Below are 19,898 nucleotides of genomic sequence, written 5' to 3'. Positions count from 1 at the left end.
TGCCTGATACAGCCATTAAACAAGAGCCCACACTGACAGTAACATAATGAGTGATGGGTTTTCTTCCTGTTCCATTTCATTTCTTCTATTTGATGGGAACCAGCAAAATCCTCCCTAAACACAAATACCACATTCGGCATTCATGACAGTAGCTTTTATTGTGATGCTTTTATTCAGTTCTCGTGTGTTTGCTGGTTCCTTAAAACTCACAGTCTCCTATAAAACAATCTAGACATTCAAAGTAGGCTGGATTCAAATCAGACTGCAATTAAATTAATTCACTGTCTGGAGGTTCACTCATGCAGTGACACACACTAATTTCAGTAATGGGTTGATTAAGAGGTGAGAGAAGAGGGTCAGGGTGTGTGTGTGTGTGCATGTTTGTGAGTGACAGAGAGAAAGAGAGTTTGTGTGTTTTTGTGTGTCATTATAATTTATCCTGAAGGGAACCTAAAAGTCTGTTTTGCATAGCAAACATAGCAAAAGAAACTTTCCCATTTTCTAACAACTGAACAGCTTTACTTTTCCTACTTTTCTCTGATTCTCTTCTCACTGTCTATTCTCCCTTCTCTCGTCTCTCCCTGACGTGTGTAACTCACTCACCAACTCCAGTCAGAATGCTCATCAGAACTCACAGATTTGATTGGCATTACATGAAATGATTTACAACACATGCAACTGGTCTGTGAGTTTAATGAGCGGCTAAACCAGTGCCGTAAAGGCGAGAAAAGTAGCACCTTTTCTAAAATAGAAACTGTGAGAGGAAAAGCCAGGGGATCAACAGCATCATAAGTATGCATCCTCGGGCCATGAGTTTTGATGATATTATTTTATCCTGGACCAAAGTTCTAGACCTCTCAGTCGACATTGTCATCCCTCACTACTATGTGGTTAAAAACCCCAAAATTACAAGCCTGTGTGTGTCAAACATAATCTGTCTCGGTGTGTGCTGTTGCCTCTCCTCTGTATTTTCTGTCATTTCCATTTCACAGAAGGATCATAAATTCCTTCATGCAAACAGCTACAAATGTCCATACACACTGTGTCATCGCCCAGAGACAAGCATCAGGTCTCCCTGTTATTTGAAATCTATCTAAGATATCAAGGTCAGGCCACACAGAGCCACTAACGTCCATCTCAAAATTGGTGATGCACTTTAGACCTTGTGCATCACCACTTCCTCTGAGCTGACCCTTGACGGTGCATGTTGGTCACTTGCGTCCAGATCACTGCTGAGCTGAGCGACTCAGCTTGTCATGTTTGTTTGAGATGATTATGTAATGTGACATTTTCTCACAGAGCAACAGCTGGAAAACCATCCCCACTGTAGGGATTGTCAGCAGTGTGTACAAGCATGCAAGCGGAGGATGCATCCGCACCTGCAGTCGGATGCATCCTTTGTTTGTGTAAATCTATACATTCAATGGTAAATGTTTAAACTTAAATTTTGAAGAAAACATTCTCTGTGACCACTGTGATGCCACGCTTAGGCTGATTTGTGTAAGACTTGTCAGCCGTGGAGGTGGTTTCACGTGCAACACAAATCCTCTGGAGCATCCAGATTGATGGATTGATTAAGGTTGGCCAGGTTTTGATTTTCTCTGCCTGCTCATTGGCTCACACAACACACCTACCCACATGGAGCAAGATGGCAGCAAACATGAGCGAGCGGGCAGTCAACCTGACTGTTGCACCGAGGCATCAGCATCTCAAACACGACCAGCAAATTGTACAAACCTGCATCTCGATACACAAGACTAGAAACTATTTTTTTCCACTTGAAGGCTGTATATTTCCACAAAATCAAAAAAAGGGATGTAAATATTGACAAGTGTTTACTTAAGATCTGTTCTCTTTGTGTTTTAGACCTGCAGGTGTTCAAATCATAGGCTGTATTTAAAGAGGACATGTCTTCATTTCCCCACACTATCCAAAAATGAGGCCAAAATACTCTGGTTAGGAAAGCTGCCATCTTGTGCTTTCGGAGCCAGAGTCTGTGCAGCAGTGGTCGGGGGGATGGAGCCTTGGTAGCAAGGTCCCATCAGTATATATCCTCGGCCAATCATGAGTCAGTCTAAGCTGCCAATCAGGAAAAACATGAACACTTAGACACTGCATCCAGCTACAAAGTGGCATTTGAGGCAGTTTGGCTTCCTTTGAACTTTAAATAAAGTATATTTTGAAATTGGTTTGCCATTTATCAGTAAAGTGGCACTTTGTCAATTGGAGTAAGACTTTGTCGTAGTCTGTCATCAATGGACAATGTGATGCTAGGTGAATTAATGAGGAATTAGCGTTCGTTGCAAAACCACAATAAATGCAATGGATGGCTATTATTACTTGAATGCTACATGATTACAGTTAAGAGTCACATTATGAAAATAAATAAACCGATCTTATAATGCCGGGTGTATAATGAGAAGATTGTTCTCATAGGGTACATCTGTGCTTATGTGGCACTGATGGAAGAGAGTGCTGCCTCCATGACCTACTTTACATCACGCTGTTAAGGTGCTCTCTCTCTCTCTCTCTCTCTCTCTCTCTCTCTCTCTCTCTCTCTCTCTCTCTCTCTCTCTCTCTCTCTCTCTCTCCCTCTCTCTCTCTCTCCCTCTCTCTCTCCCTCCCTCCCTCCCTCACCCTCTCCCTCTCCCTCACTGGGAGACAGTTAACTCAGTCTCCCCCCTCACATCCATAGATGGTCACAGGCAGTAACAGCAGGAGTTATTGAGATGCTGTTGGACTGCTGCTTCCAACAGCATGATGACACTTCACCAAGTATAAGCATGACTAAAGCGTTGCACATGTCACATGCTGGTCCTTCATTTGTGTGCCACGTGTATACGGGAGCTTAATTAAGTGTTGCTTAATATAAAGTGCATTACAGTACAACTCACATTCAAACACACATTCATCCAGCACTTCTTGGGTTCAGGGTTGCCCAAGGATCCTTCATCATGCAGACAGGAGGAGCCGGGGATTGTACCACCAACCCTCTCGTTAGTTGATGACTCACTCTACAACCACAGCTACTGAAATTACGTGCATGTTGATGGATGGATTCCTCATAACTGTTATCAGATCCAGTCAAAAGATCTGGATCACTTCCTGGTTGAAATACTGCCAAGAACAATACCTTTCAGTCTACATTCCTGTCATCCCCAAAACCATGAATCAGCGACTTTCACATCGTCCACATACATTCAATCCTGAGAATTGGTGCACAGCTTTATCAATCAGGAAGGATGACAGATTAATAGAATTAAAGACACACCCATTTGCAGTCACAAGCACAAATACATAAATATGTCACCTTGCTTGCTCCACAGATTTAATTCCAGACTTTTAGTATTCAGCACGAGTGTGAAATGTGTGAAGGGTACTTAGCTGTATTGCACTATATTACTGTCAGTTAGAATAGTCTCAGGGAAAAAGGTTAAAAAATACAGAATGGAATTTAAGCTTGAACAAGAATCTGATAAGAACGACTATCTCTTCTATTTAGATGCAGCTTAATCAAATAACTTTGCCTGAATTGCCTGGAAACAAGTTGTGTGACCTGTGTGACGTCTGTCTAAATGTCCTTCCCTGATGTGACTTGAGCCAGCATTGGTTAAAGTACATGTGAGAAAAATAAAGCTCACTAGAAGACCTCAGTAGCCTACTCCTCATCACTGCAGAAGCTTGGAGCCCGAGGCCACATTAGTATTTTGAAAGATGGCCTCCGACTGTTGAATGGACTTTGATCCTGTCTATGATGAATCCGACAATGTTGCAGGAGTGAAATCTCAATTTGTGGAGTTCTCTTAAAATATTGCAGCAGCTGAATGCTGATGTAAATGGTTATCCACTGGTCACCTGTCACTACTACATTACTATGTGATTCCGTTTTTATTAGCAAACTGAAACATACCAGTCATTTCAAAGTGCATCTAGATTCTATTAATATAATTTGCTTACAGTGTTACGCCTGCTCTGTGTTCCCTCTTTTTTAATTTCTTGAATAAGACCAGTGATTATCTCTCTGATCAGCAAGACTTTAGTCAGCCAATTGTTTTTGCTGTTAAACAATGACAACAATGATTATGATTAACATCCTGCATATTGACAAATGACCCAGTTACAGTTTCGACAATGTTGGACATGCACTGCACATGCCAGCACTTCCTTTTTCCCACACCACTGCAGGCTGCTGGTGTTGACTCTCAGTCGTACACTGTGGTCACTCTTAGCTATTTTATCTCACGACCCCAAAAAACATTCTTGGTGAAGGTCTGAGTCTGAAGTGAAGAAACAGGATGCAACACAGAGCTGGAAAACCCAAACAGAAGACCAGCATCTACCCAACTACTTCCAGATAGAGATTTAAAATATGTATGCTCTCCACTGCAGCCTTTGACTGAACCTTAAATCTGCATTAGCCACTAGGGGGCAGCACTTTAAACTGTAAACATAACCTAATAATAATAATAATAACAACAATAATAATAATAATAATAACAATAATAATATAACAGCAAGTTGCTAACTTTGTCTGATGTTTGGTGCTGAGAGCAAATGTACAGCAGACGTGGAGAGAATGAAAACAAATAAGATTAGAACTGTTTCAGAAACAAATCACCAACCCCACCTTTAAACAGTAAACTTACAAAACTACAACGATGAGCTTGGTCTGGAATTAAACTCTGACATTTGGACATAGCATGGGCACATCCTTTGGTATTTATGTATACGCTTGTGTGTGTGTGTGTGTGTGTGTGTGTGTGTGTGTGTGTGTGTGTGTGTGTGTGTGTGTGTGTGTGTGTGTGTGTGTGTGTGTGTGTGTGCGCGCATGTCTTTAATTCTATTAATCTGTCACTCATGTGTATCTATAGAGTTGTGCATCAGTCCTCAGGATTCAATGGATGTGGACGATGTGAAAGTGGCTGATATGTAGTTTTGGAGATGACAGTGATGTGGACTGAGTATTTATTTTTCTTGGCAGTATTTCAACAGGAAGTGCAGCAGACCTTTTGAGCCCAATATGACTGGATCTGGTGACAGTGTTAATGATTTCATCTCTTAGAAATGTTTTAATGTGTATTTTATGTTAAATACATTGTGTAAATCAATTTAATTGCCTTAAGGAGTTGTCTGTGTTTACTGAACCTTTCCCTAGTCGGGATACGATTTATAATTGACTAATCACCTCATTCAAGGATGTTGTGTATTCACCGATGTCCGTTTGTTTCTTTCTTCTAGTTTGTCTGTTTGCTTGCCAGCAGGATTACAAAAAAGTACTGAACGGATTTCCAAGAAACTGGGACATGGGTCAGGAAAGAACACATTCTGGCGTGGATTCAGAAAAAGGGGCAGATCCAGCAATTCTTTATCACTTTCTTTAACATTGCCAGGGTGTTTTTTGAAATTTTCACCAATATCCTTTTTTCATGGAACTTGATGAAAAATATCAGGCATAGTTAGCGGACTGATATCTATGGGTGTGTGCAATTTGGTGTTGACCCAAATAAAAATGCTGATAGCAGAGGTTATGTGGTTTCATAAGGGATAAGCTTTAATCAACTACTGTACAATAACAATTACGGCTAGAAACCTGAAACTACCATGTAACTGAAATAAAGTAATGTGGCCTTGGCTATAAGGCTCGATTGAATTTAAGGGGACTGCTGGGCCTTGGCAGAGGCATGCACTCTACTGAGTGTGACTCTAGTTGTGTGATTTGACACAAATCAAGTTCAAATGCAGATCAGTCTGGTTCCAAGACAGTATTCAAGCATTCAACAATCAAATACTAAAGTCCAAATTGCCGAAGTTGGTATGTAGTCTACCTCATACGTAGGTGTGCTGTGTAAATAAACACTTTTGTGCTTGTTAATCATCATTTCACCAGCAATAATGACCTCAGACACACACACACATGCAAACACACCTGTCTCTCCAGTTGTGAAGACACTCATTGACATAATGCATTCCCTATTCCCTTACCCTAATCTTAACCATCACAACTAAAAGCCTAACCCTAACCTAAACCTAATTCTAACCCTAACCCTAACCTAAACCTAATTCTAACCCTAACCCTAATCCGAAAACCAAGTCTTAACCCTCAGCCCTTTTAATTTTTAAGGACCATTCAAAATGTCCTCAAAATGATGGTATTGAACCAAAATTAGCCCTCATAACTATAGAAAGACAAGTACACACACACACACACACACACACACACACACACACACACACACACACACACACACACACACACACACACACACACACACAAACACAAACACACACACACACACACACACACACACACACACACACCAATGGGCTAGAGGACTATTATATAGGACTAGTCATGGCAGTTTCTGAGTCAGAGTGCTGTGTGTTTATGAATACAATGACATCGCTATCAGGACTTGTAAGTAAATTTCTAATCAAGTTTCCCAAAAATTCTTTACCTTTATAAATAACTGTTGGACCTTGAAATAAAACAAATGAAGTGAAAGAGTGAGGGAAGGACTGCCAAATTAAGGTCTTATTATAAGATGGAAGTCTTTAAGGGAGGAAAGGAAGATCAGAAACCTGAAAAATCAAAGGAGCAAGTTCCATATCACATAAGAACAACTTGCAAGAAGAAGAACGAAAACTGACAAATGCAGCAAAGGCTTTCCAGCTAAAGAACATCCGTCCTACAACCACAGTATAAAAAGGTATGGAGGTAGAGAAGAACCGATTACATGGAAATAAGAGAGCAGGTGCTATGCTGACTGTGATTGCTAGTGTTTCTATTCAAACACAAAGCAAACTCATCCACAGACAAAAGAAGGTTTATCTTTTATAGTCAGATGGGAGAAAACACCTTTTTTAACAGCAACACTGACTTCACGTCACAAAGGCGCTGTGCATCTCTAAAAAAAGTGTCAGAGATGTTCTATTAAGCTTTGTGAACAAAGGTGAGAAAGCATCTCAACACAAGGCTGTTTTCATTTTCACATTTCACACGTTTATTTCTAGCGTGTGTCAAGGCAGAAGAGCTGCTCTGTAATCACTCCCGAGCAACTGGAACAACAGAGGATTTAAGGGGTCGGGGCAGTAATGGGACGCAATGTGTGTGTGTGTGTGTGTGTGTGTGTGTGTGTGTGTGTGTGTGTGTGTGTGTGTGTGTGTGTGTGTGTGTGTGTGTGTGTGCATGTGTCTTTGAATTTGTGTTCAACTGCCTTTACACTGCAACAGTCACACCCACTTCCACCCACTGCCACACATGTGTATCTACACAGAACAGCAAATACGCATCTGATAAAGCAATTGATAAAAGATCAAATAAAAGAGAATATCACAGTATCTAAAATGTATAATAGAACTCTACAACCCGACAAAACTAAACTGAAGAAATGTATAAAACAGACTTCTCAAAGATAAATCAACTATAGATTTACATTCATCCGTCCATCCATCATCTCAACCGCTTTTCCTTTGAGTGTCGCACGGAGGCTGGAGCCAGTCCCAGCTGACATTGTGCAAGAGGTAGAGTAGAACCTGGACAGGTCACCTGTGCATCGCAAGGCCAACATACGATCAACCATTCACACCTATGGTCAATTCAATATCTCCAATTAACCTAACCCCAATCTGCATGTGCTCTGACTGTGGGAGTACAGCGGGACAACTTGCAAACTCCACACAGAAAGGCCCTGGCAGGATTCGATCCCATGATGCTGAGAGGCAAAATTGCCAACCACAGCATCACTGTGCCGCCCCAGGCATAGATATATGAATAAGAATAATAGGATGGAGTTAAGAATAGAGACCTGTATTGTCCAAGCTATTGGTTAAGAAAGAAAAAAGATCTGACCCTAACACTCTTGTCTTCATCAAGTACCACAATCAGTCCTGGACCTTTGTCATCGATGCAGATAAAACTTTTCTCACTGAAGGATTTATTGGCCAGTGCAGATAGAGGGATCGATCACTGCTTGACAAGAGATCCAGTTAAGAATCAAACACCATCTCTATGGAACATGAATCACTCTCTGGCTGCTCTTGTTTTATCTACAACTCCCTCTCCTTACAAACACAGACTGAAAATTTACTGTAATCCAAAGGTGAAGATAATTTGTAATAATAAATCTCTGCCTCGTCTCCAAATGTATAAATCCACAAACAAAACCGTCCACCACAGTTGCATTTCATGCAGTCATGCAAACTTCGCATTTAAAGGAATAATCCACTGTTTCCACCTCTCTTTCCCTTTAATGATCCATGTGATCTATGTCAGTAAGAAGCACAAAGTTCACAAACGTTGCTGGTATCCCCACTTCAGAGCTCCTGAGATAGCAGAGTCGATATAGTGTCTCAAAAAAGAAATAACACTACCTGTAATGTGTGAGCATGGTAACACTTCTGTCAGAGATACACTTGCGTCATATATGTGTAATGTATAGCATACAATATGCAGTACACTTAACAGGAAATAAAGGACAGTACCTTTGTAGTTACTGTTTCTGTAAATTACTGTTTGCTGGCAGCCTCATCAAGGTTTTTGCAGCTAAATGTGGCTGAGGCAGTTGTTCCCAGTAGCATCTTAGCAGAATTAATACAGGGATGCTCTGGCTTTGCAAGGTCCTACGAGAAAGGGAACCTGAGTGCATTGCTAAGATTATAACCTCAACCTGATATTCTAAATGTGTCGAAAAGTGAAAAGGAGAAAACTTTACATGTGGACTTTATTCCTCAGTCATCATCTACTGTAAAAGTCCTCCAGAGGAGCCGAGCATCTACGTACCTCTGACTCGGACAATGCAGCAGCCACATTTGCTGAGCAGTTTTCTGAACAGGTGCTGACACCCACACCCTCGCTGGTGGTGACCCCCTCTCATGATGATCCACTCCTGCTGCAGGACCCGAGACCATCAGAAGCAGGCATAGTGCTGGACCGACACATACACAAGCACATGCAGACACACTATTCCTGTGGTAATCCTCAAATGAGATGAGAGGGAAAGTGCACATTGAAGAGCTCCATTGTCATCGTCCAAATCTAAGCAGAAATGCTGTCACTATCCCATGATTTGAAGACGAGCAGCAGCAGAAAACCACAGCGGTTCTGTGTGGTCAGATAGTAGGCAAAGATTATGAGAGGGACCAAAAGTAAGTGAGGGAGCAACAGAGGAGGCAGGGAAGGGGAGGAGCTGTGACGAGGGAGGGAGTGGTGACTAAAGTGTTGCTGTGCCAGCATCTGTTTCCCAGTCCCACCTCCTCTCATTTATCCCTCCGCCCCTGCTGTTCCCCCTCCCCTCCATCTTCATACATCCCTCATCAGCTTCCCTTCTCTCCTGCCTACTGTCAATGAGCAGTGAAGCACAAGTAGTAAACAATGTAAAACGGATTCTCTCTCTATAGTCATTGTCTTGCCATTGGCAATCTTGGGTGTCCGGTTGTCCAACACTTTGATCCATATCTTAGTAACTACTAAATGGATTACCATAGACTCTTGTAGAGAAATTCATGATCCAGTAAGGTCGAACCCGAATGACTTTGTTGATCCCTCAACTTTTCATTTAGTACAATTACCAAAGTTTTAATTTATCCAGTGAAATGTCAAATCTAATAAATAGGTCTTCATCACATATTGTAAAGTTATTCATGGTTGTCAATGGATGAATGTACAAACCTTTCCTCTAGCCCCATCGTGAGAATGGCATTTGTGTTTTAGAGAGCAATGTCTCAACAACTAATGGATGCATTGTCACAATTGGGGACCACCAGACTGTCTATCTAGCGCCATCTTAAGGTCAAAATTTTGATTCGTTGAAAAATGTTGTTTATGAACAAATGCTGGACACTCACATTGTGGGACCCCGCAAGACAAGAAATGAGGGGTCATTACATGATGAAGAGAGAAGGAAGGAGCATGACAAATTAAAGGAAAATCTAAAAAGATGAGTGGTGATTCTTTCACAAAGGTTCAATGAAGCAATTAATATCTTATCATGCTCTGTGGTTTGTATAAAGATACTAAGCAGCTCCAGTTGACTGTGATTTTGTGTCAAAAGGAGTAATAGTGATTTTTAAAAGAAGGTTCATTGTTCAGTTACTTCTGCATTTAATCCATGGAAAGGACTTCAGTAAATAAGGTTGGAAATTGTGTTTGACAGAGCATATTTGATGGATGTGATGATTGTGACTGCATTAGTGTGATATGTGGGAAAAACAGAGGAGCAACTCTTCCTCAAGTAACTGAGAATATCAATGCAGGACATGATCGGAAGTGTCCACAAGAGGTCTCTCTGAGGGGAAGAGAGGAATGTTATGGTAGGTTTGCAGTGCGTAAACACCTCATTACAAAGATGAATCTACATAATGAAAGAGGTGCAAAAAATATATATAGTCAGATGAGTCATCCTTCATCAAGTGGGTGAGTGTATTTGTGGTGTGCACCAACAGACCTAGGCCAAACCCAAAACCCAAACCAACCCTCTATTTTGGTGGTATAGTTTGGGTCCTCTTGTCTTGAAGAGTAAAGGATCTCTGCAAATCAATACAAAGTTGTTTTGCTTGATCACCTTTATCCTATGGTGAAAAATGTCTTTCTTGATGGAAGTGGTCTCTTGTAGGATGACAATGCCCCATTCATAGGTCACGAGGGGACACTGAATGGTTTGATGATTGTAAAAATGATGTGAATCATATGCACATAGCTTCATTTAACGGGGTCACAAGTGAACTACAAGATTGGAGAAAAAAGGAACGACAAGGAAAAGAAAAGACAGAAAGAAAGAAAAAATTGAAAAGATTTTTGCTAAACATGGGTTTTAACTTCTAGCGACCAAAAATCTGTAATGTGAGCACAAACACTAAGACAATCCTACTGTGAGTGCTGCTCTGTAAGTGATTCAATACAACCAAATCAAAAACAGATTGAGTGACTGAGTTGACCTTTGCAGATCAACAAAGATAATAAATAATAAACATGAAGGTTAAGGACCATCTGCTCTAATCAACAAATCAGTTGCCTGCTCACTTTTGTCACCACAGGTACCAAAGCTTTTCCTCTGCTGTGGACAAACCAACATGTGGAAATATTCAACACAAGCATCAAACTGAGCTGGCTGGATGGAGGCAGGCCGATTTAATCTCAAAGCAAAGATTAAGTATTCATGACTGGATGATCTTCTGAGCACAGCTGTCCAGGCTCGTGGCATCAGGTTGTGTGATTCAAGGAGATTTATGGATAAACTCAGCCGAACCCAAACATGAACAGAGTCAGTGAAAAAGGAGGACAAAAAACAAAACAGAGAAGAATTTGTCTCTAATACAGCTGCTGTTTGTACGAGACACACACACACAGATAAGTACACAGTCACATCACAGGTTGACCAACACAACCATGGAATCTCAATCCACCAAGGACAGATTACAGCTATAAAAATATCAAAATGCTCTTGCTCTCTTGGCCGTCGAGTTAAGCTTTTAAAAACACTGCTAAAATGATGATCTCTGTGAGCTGAAACACACTGATCCCCCCACAATGCAGGATTACTGCATGCGCATGCATGTGTATATGAGCGTACACATGCCTAATTAGATTTTTAATTATCAGGATGTAAATTGTTACTTTGAGTATTTCAAGTCTTAAATCAGTCAATTATTTTAAGTTTTGTGTACAAAGTGCAGTGGTGGAGGAAGTTCTCAACCATTTTACTTAAGTAAAATTACAAATAAATATACAAAAATGTACTAAATAAAAGTAAAAATATCACATTAGTCTCTTCTGTTTGAATAAAAGTATATTTTCTTTTAAATATACTTAAAGAATTACAAATATAAGTACTTGCCAAGTCTATCCTATTCCCTAATGAAAAGGCCACTGCCATTATAATAATAGTGGCAGTGACCTCTTCAGAATCCATTTCAGGTGTTTCTTCACTGAGAGCCCCTGCAGGAGGAGGCGGGGTCTGATTTTACCTGCCTGCTGTTATTGGATCAGTGAACCAGTTCCCCTCTCATTATTGATTACTTGATTGAATACTATAACTTTTAAAAACATAACAAAAAACAAACATGTAACACAATGTTTGTAATAAATGAAGTGGAACAGAAAGTACAAATATTTGCTGATATATGTAGATGTAGTGGAGTAAAACTGACAAGTACCTAAAAATGAATCTACTTAAGTGCAGTGACATGAAAAATGTACTTAAGTCCAGTTACACAGTAAATGTACTTTGTTACATCCCACCAGTGACAAATTGCAACACTTTCAGTGAGATCTCTGATCTGGCCACTGCTCTTCCTTTCTATAAGTTAGCTCTGCTCAACGTAAAAGACGTCAGTACAGTAGATAAAGTCACTACCTTCACATCCCGCAGCCACACTGGATTTCCTGGCCCACTTGAAATGCGTCTTGGTGTCCTGGTTGTTTTCATCAGTCAACAGTTTCTCCCGGCTCTTGTCTGAAATCTTGCACACAAGACAGACACGAGTAAGTGATTGAAGTTAAAAAGCCAAATTAGTTTAGGATGAATTCTTCAGATTCTTGAAGACGGTCACCTCTAACCTCTCCAAGGTGTTTGAGATCAAGCTGTCTGACTCGCCTATTACTCGCCTTCACGCTTAATGATCCTCAAAACCCTTTTACAGTGATTTACTGAACATGGGGGTTGGGTGGGTCTGTGTTTTTGTGTATTGGTTTACATTTTCATATTTTTTTTCAATAGAATAAAATGTCAATCTCAAAAAAGACCTCATATTTTAGTTAAGCATTTAATTATGGCTCTATATGCATTTTAATGTGCATGATGGGTTGATTGGTAGTCAGATAGTAACACAACAGAAAAAGTGATAGAGCTAATTATACCACTCCTCCACTCTGTTTCACCTCCCTCTTTCTCCACCCTTCTCTCTTTGCTATTTTTGCTTCAGTCCGAGTAGTTTCTTATCTTATCCCAGGAATTTCTCCGACAAGACAAAAGTGATTGGGAGACAGCAAAACATCAAATAGGCTCAAAGAAGACAAGAAATACTACAGAATAAATGGTTATATTAAAGGTAACTTCTAATAAAACATTAAAGTTCAAAAGGACAGAGGATGTATTGAAGAAAGGTTTTGCAACTTGTTCTATTCTCATGGATTTGCACTGAAAACTTGGAAAAGTAGAGTACTGCCATACATAACTGTACTTTCATAATAGATTATTTATTTTATATATATATACATTGCTTATTGTTATGTTTATTCTAAAATAGACTGAAAATCCTACGTTTTGCAATGAATCATGTTAATATTGCATAAAAATTGATAAACATATTAAACTACACACAAAAAAATGGTTATAAGAAATCTGACAACAGAAAATCCACATACATTACTCTTCTTACTTTGTGTGTTCTTGTTTTTAGTTATTAGACTCTCAGTTACATTTCCCACAGTGTTTGTGGAGCCACATGATAAGTTAGTTATAACCATTTGAACAATGTTGGAAACATGGACCAGACACTCACTTTATCAACCCTGTATCCCAGAAGCTGTCCAGTCCTGCCTTGCACTTTGGCCAACGTCTTCATCTCTTGCTTTTTTTTTCTGCTCCTTTTGATTTCGTCCTGATCTGGCGTCCTGTTTCTTTTCCTTAAGCTTTTAAATTCTGCCTCATTCTTCTGTCTTCATATAAGATTTGAAAAAAAGGCAAAAGTGATAAGGACCTGAGAGAACTAACAACTCTGCTATCCTGCTTGATGTCCAACTGAAGTGCAAAAGAGACACATTTCACTTCTTCACCAGATCCTTTTCTCCTCTGGGCAGATGAGGACAGCTGGTCAATTGCAGGGTCATCTGTCCTCGGGCCTCTCTGCAAAAGGCTATCTGAGGGACAGGTCCAGTCACGCCTCAGAGACGAGTTTCACTCTGTGTCCAGTCCCAAAGTAGGAGCTTCAAGTAACGTGTTATCATCGGGCAGACCCTGTTATACCACCTATATAATAAACAAAAAATGTATTATGTACATTTAAATTTGAGAACTTTTCTTTCAGTCTCTACACTGGAGCAAGGCTGCATTGAATATACAAAAGTTCTGCTAGACTTCACTATGAAGAACAGAGATTCAGATTTAAATCAGATTAATATAGTTGGTACATTTGTGATATTTAAGACACAAATAACCACTCATGAGTTTTCAGAATGGGACGGCATTATAAAGGCTGAAGTCTGAGATCAGAGCATGTGAACAAAGAGAGAGAGATCCCCATCCTGTGGAAAATCTGAGAAATACCATCATTACAGCCTGAACTCCCACTGTCCTTCTGCAAATTAAGTTTTGTTGCTGTTGCTCTGACTAAACTGAATTGGAATGGATTGAATCGGTACCTGGATTCGGACCCATCTGTTCAGTGCACCTTGGTCACCTCTGATGGGATTTGACTGCTGGTCAGTCTTAACAATTAATTAGTTTCTTCTGACATTTTAAACATTCACAATAGGATTAATGACTTATTTGTGGACCGAATACAAAATACTTTACGTTTTACATGAATAAATATTGTTTCATATTTGACAGAAGACAGGGTGTGGTTGTGATTGTTATTACCCCCTTGTGCCATTATCCTGTCAGACAGATGTACCTATGAGACATTATCTTAAAGTTAAAACATGGGGGATTCTACATGACAGGGAAAAAAATAGCAAACTTGGAGAAATTATCTTTAGTTTGGCCAAGTAAATGACATATAAGTAGCACATAGTGTGGGAATCACTGGTGTTTTGCGAAAAGATGAACGTGGCCAGAGTAGAAAGTAATCCTCTCCATAAAGCTGTGGTAAGTGGGATGAGCTCAGCACAGGAGCTGAACACACAAAAGTCTCTGCGAAGACTCCGCAAAGGCTCCTCCCCTCAGTTTTATATCATCACGACAATATGAGGGGTGGAAATGGGTAAAGTATCAGGAGGAAGAGAAGCGTGACCTGTCCGCTGCTCTAAAAACATAAAGTGGGACTGTTAGAGGAAGTCGAAACTTCGAGTCTGCAACCAGTCAGAGAAGCTGGGAGAAGAACAAACTAACATGTGGATACATCTACAACTGATTTATTACACTTTATGGTAAGTTTATGTTCTATATATATGTAAATTCATATATCAGTGTCAGTTTGGTTGTAGAGGATTGTAGGAGATGGAGGATGAGAAATGCTGCATTTCTGACTTTGCATTTACATTTCTTCACTTTTATTTCATGGAACTGAGCAAACCTGTGGCATCAATAATTTGTATTAATTTTGTATTTAAAGTTTTTTTAAAGGTTTTTCACACAATTTGTGTGAAAACATTTGGAAAACCACTGTCAGTGATTTTTACTTTACAGATGTGAAATATTATTAAATCACAATTCTGCTCCATTGATTTCACAGTTTCAGAAACACACACTTGTGATGAAATAGGTGCCTGAAAAACACACAAAAAAAAATATTTCGTTGAAAAAGCCATATAGAGACAAACCATGAGTTTACCAGGACCACATGTGACTGAGGTTATTCTGAGGTGGGTTGTTCCTCATTTAGCCCTCCTGTATGTTCAAGCAGGGCTTTTAGATACTGATCCAGTTACTCAACACTAAAGGCACGTTGAGCTCATACAGCTCCACATAATCCTCGTCTGACAAACTCATGCTTGTCAAACTGTCAAAAAGATAACCTTTGATGTATCAGTGTGGCAGATCTGAGGCTTGACGTGTACAGTACATGTTGTGATTCACCAGTAACTTGGTGCCTACAGTGAGGAGATTATTTCAACTTGGCATTATGTGTAATTGAGGTTTTTTCCAGGGAGGGAAAATTCATCCACGCTGAGTCTCCATCTCTAAAGTGCACCCGATTGCACCTTTTGTTGCTCTAAAAAACATCCAGTTTCTATTTTTGATTTTTCTTGCAGATGTAGCCAAAGGACATAGAACCGTCTCACCTGTTCTGCCGTTGGAGGATGGCGACTGCAGCGAAGGATCCACACCTGGGCTCAGGCCCCGATGAGGACGGCATGTCTCTGTCGGGGAGCGAGTCCGACTCAGACAGCATCCTCTCCGATGACTCGGTGCTTCCTGAATACTCGCCAGAGGTAACGAACAGACGTGCGGTGTCGACTCTGTATCAAGCATGCGCCCGCAATGAGCCTGTCTCTCTGCGGCGAGTTCTGGAGAGAGGGGTCACAAAAGAGGAGGTCATGGAACTGGACATCAACAGCTGGGTGAGAGTCTGGGTCATTCAGAAAAATAATAATCCAGAACTTCTAATTAAAATCTTTGACATACAGTGATATCTCAAATCTAATGTCATTGTTATTTATCTTTATAACAACAGAATGGCTTGATGGTGGCTTGCTGCAAAGGTTTCATAGATATCGTGTATGGGCTTCACAGCTGTCCTTTTATAGACATAAACCACCAGGACAATGAAGGCAACACTGCACTGATGATCGCGTCCCAAGCTGGTGAGTTGTACACACGGGACATGAAAAACAAAGTTTACTTAATGCATAAAACAAGCAGTAAGGTTAGTATATAGATCAACAAAAAAAACTGAACTATACAATCATGGTAGTTATAGATATATGTATGGTTTGAATCTATTTAATTAATTTTGTTTTAGTTTTCTTTGTCTGCATTGTCTTATTCTTTGGGCCGATAACCCAGGATGGCAGTACTACATAGAGTGAAGTCAGAGAGAGATTAACTAAATCCACCACACATTAGTGTTATAATACTGAGTCCCCTTTTATCTATGGCAGTATGCACAGGAGCCAAGGTTGAGTTAGGAACCTTGATAGATAACAACTGGAGGAAGGTGCATAACATCTCTGTGAGAGGGTCACATGTAGAATAATGGTCTGTGGCCACAATGACAGGGGGAGATTATAATAGTTCAGATCTGGTGATGGCAAAACAACTGTTACCTTGTTAACTTGAGATCAGCCTGATCTCCCTGATGCTCCTGAGTCAAGTGAATTGAGATTTTTATTGGAACCACTTTTTCAAATGTTAAACTGCTGATGTAAGCTCTGAATTCTTGTGTCTTACTCTCCAGGTCATATCAGCACAGTCATGTATCTTCTGAACTACTATCCCGGTGTAGACCTGGAAATAAAGGACTGTCGTGGTTTCACAGCCCTCATCAAAGCTGCTATGACCGGGCGCAATGATGTCGTGGCTACCCTCGTTATGGCTGGTATGTAAGAGCGGAATACAACGACAGCTACCGACTTTTTTTCATACACTTTCTGTTTTCAACAATTTATTAGTTTCTGTGAAACACAACATACACAGGTATTGATTTATAAATTCAGGCACAGCATTTCCTCTCTTGTTTACTGGACACAAATATTGATTTCTTTCATAATGTGTTATATCTTCTGGAAAAAAATATATTTTAGGAGCTTTATGGCCTTAAAAGAACATATTAGTTGTAAAGCAACCAGTTTGTAGTGCATAATAATTATAAATAATAGTGAATAAGCATTGGATCTGTCAGTTACATAAATTAAGTCATTGTCCTTTCAATCCTCCATGAAAAAGAAGGCAAATAAATACATTTACATGCACATATAAGATAATGTGTCACAGTACGTTTGTATTTCTCTGATGACTCTTAGTGGAGTTGTCTTGCCAGGACTCACAAGAATGCTCAATTTTCACAAACTTTTTTTCAACAAATCTAATTCATCCTCTGGTGAAACAGACTTTTGACAGTGTCATACTCACACAAAAGCTTCTGTCCTATGATTATTATTAGATCTGTTTATTTTCGAAACCCCTGAAAACCCTAGCTTATTACCCAGGACTCGTACAGCTCTAAATGAACAGTTACAGCACTGGAGGTGAGAATAGATGACCCCATGGTTTACCCGTCCATATTTGAAGCTGGCTAACTCTGTTCGCGAGTGAACGTGCCAGTGACGCCAGGCTGGTTTAAGGGATCATTCTGAGGACGTTACCACATCTTAACACAACCTGCAGTAATCTCTGCCGTCCAAGTCCTGAAGGCGGGTAGGAGATAAGCCATCTGCAGAGATATTTTTAGACGACACACGTTTTTCTAAAATCACTGCAAGTCCTTATTTGTTGTTTGCATTATCATTGGAGAAGTGAGTAAGACAGTAAGACCAATTCACATTCTGACAACCCAGAGATTATAGTATGGATTGATTGCATTGTTCTTTGAACTTCTGATTAGATATTAACCCCTGCTCGCTTTGTGTCTCTACTCTACCATCTTTCTTTCCAGGAGCAAACATTCACGAAGTCGACTCCACAAAAGGAAAATGTGCTCGGGACTGGGCACTGAAAACAGGACGCTATGAGACCTTGCATCGCCTCCGTCGCTTGAACATTCGGCCAAAAGCTGAGCAGTTCTGTGAGACTTATGTCCCTGAATGGCCTCAGCTCAAGGAGAAGGTAGCCAAGGCCACAGCTGAGAAAAGCGCCACGGAAAAGATTACCCAGCGGATAAAAAACTCATTTGGGTTCAGTTTACCTCGTGACCCACAGGACAACGGGGTCTTGGACCACATGGTCCGCATGACCACCAGTGTTCATAGTCCCCTAATTTCAACTGGATGCCGTCCACTCTGCCCCAGGAGCCCTCCAGAGGTGGGGAAGAGGCGGCTGGCTGTACCAGAGCTGGTGGTGAAACACCCAGACAAGAAGCTAGAAGAGGGGTCGGTATGCCACAGCAACGGCTCTGTGTCACACATCATCCCCACAATCCACTCTGTAGAGTCCATCGACACAACATGCTGTGCCGACACTATACGGCGAGGCAGCATCCTATCAATGGCCTCCACCAAAGTTGCTGACACATTTATTCCTCGCAGCATGGCGAGAAGGAACAGCGTGTTCCCCTCCGGCTGCATTCCCAAGATAGATGTCATCAGGCCGACAGAGGCAACGCCAAAGAAAGAGAAGAAGAAGAAGAAGAACAAGATCAAGGGCTTCCTGGAACCACCCATATGGAGGTACAAGGAGATCAAGGATGAGAAAAAGAAAGAGAAGAAGAAGATGGAGAAAGAGAAAGAGAAGCAAGAAAAAGAACAGAAGGAGAAAAGGAAAGACAGCAAGAAGACCAAAAAATAGGAGTTTTAAGAATAAGGGCTTTTCTGCTCCTGCGATTACTTTTTAAATGTGTTCAACTCAGGACTAAAGAACCAAAACCAAATACATTGGAAACTATCAGTGAAAATGGAACCCATAAAAAGGAACACTGACTGACGGAGGGCCTCAAGTGAGAACTGCAAAGACTCTTGAGGAGTTTGAGGCTTTCAGTTTAAAGGTTGAGACAAATAATATATTTATAAAAATATATATTTTGAAATAGAACAGAAAATAAAGTTTATTTTTACATGAATATATTTGAAGTTTATAGAATCTAAAATGATTATGATATAATACATGAAACCCATGCTCACTGATTGATTCAGTCTCACAAGTGCTAAAGTTTTCATAGTATCTACCTCATCATTCACATAAAACACTTATAGACAAACACTGTATGTAAACCTGCACCATCATTCCCTTATGCAAGATGCAAATAAAGAAATATACACCTGTGTCATAGCTCATTTATATTACTAGCTCATATAATATTGTTTGTTTTCTGTTGCATTTGTTGTAAGTTATCTTTTGTAAATAGTCAGCAAAAATCATTTGTCAATACTGCACAGCGTTTATGCCATTTTCTGATACTGCCAATACAAAATTCATATGATTTATCCTGCTAATTTACTCTGTGAGTGCATGGACTCAGTATGAAATGAATAATCAATAAAAGAAAGTGAAAAATGCTCGATTAATTTGTGTTTAAAGCCGTATGGATCGATAATCTTATCTCAACAATGGATCAAATACCGTGTGTAATGTGACAGATGTGACATG

The 19,898-nt window shown here is 40.2% G+C and overlaps 2 protein-coding genes across 7 annotated transcripts in view; one reads left to right on the top strand and one right to left on the bottom strand.

Moving 5' to 3' along the window:
- arhgef25b (Rho guanine nucleotide exchange factor (GEF) 25b) overlaps positions 1-19,898 on the bottom strand; it is a 34,072-nt gene that overhangs the window by 12,549 nt on the left and 1,625 nt on the right. For 3 of the 6 annotated variants that reach the window (XM_034585036.1, XM_034585034.1, XM_034585035.1), the window contains exons 2-4: positions 15,941-16,165; positions 13,498-13,654; positions 12,351-12,456 (exon numbers count right to left, since the gene is read on the bottom strand). In XM_034585036.1, the coding sequence (XP_034440927.1) occupies positions 12,351-12,456; positions 13,498-13,654; positions 15,941-16,050 (373 nt within the window). In that variant the 5' untranslated portion in view covers positions 16,051-16,165. Of the gene's footprint in view, positions 1-8,779; positions 9,136-12,350; positions 12,457-13,497; positions 13,965-15,940; positions 16,166-19,898 lie in introns of those variants that run through there. The other 3 variants (XM_034585037.1, XM_034585040.1, XM_034585038.1) reach the window with 3 other exon arrangements.
- Positions 16,196-19,898, top strand: part of ankrd33ab (ankyrin repeat domain 33Ab) — a 3,810-nt gene continuing 107 nt past the window's right edge. Inside the window, exons 1-4 of the mRNA XM_034584931.1 lie at positions 16,196-16,219; positions 16,333-16,462; positions 17,056-17,196; positions 18,253-18,982. Coding sequence (XP_034440822.1) covers positions 16,196-16,219; positions 16,333-16,462; positions 17,056-17,196; positions 18,253-18,982 — 1,025 coding nt within the window. The remainder of the gene's footprint in view (positions 16,220-16,332; positions 16,463-17,055; positions 17,197-18,252; positions 18,983-19,898) is intronic.

Source organism: Hippoglossus hippoglossus, chromosome 5 (genome assembly GCF_009819705.1).
Source record: "Hippoglossus hippoglossus isolate fHipHip1 chromosome 5, fHipHip1.pri, whole genome shotgun sequence".
NCBI classification, from domain to species: domain Eukaryota; kingdom Metazoa; phylum Chordata; class Actinopteri; order Pleuronectiformes; family Pleuronectidae; genus Hippoglossus; species Hippoglossus hippoglossus.
Note: the sequence above shows the minus strand (reverse complement) of the source record. Positions and strands in the feature narration are given on the sequence as shown.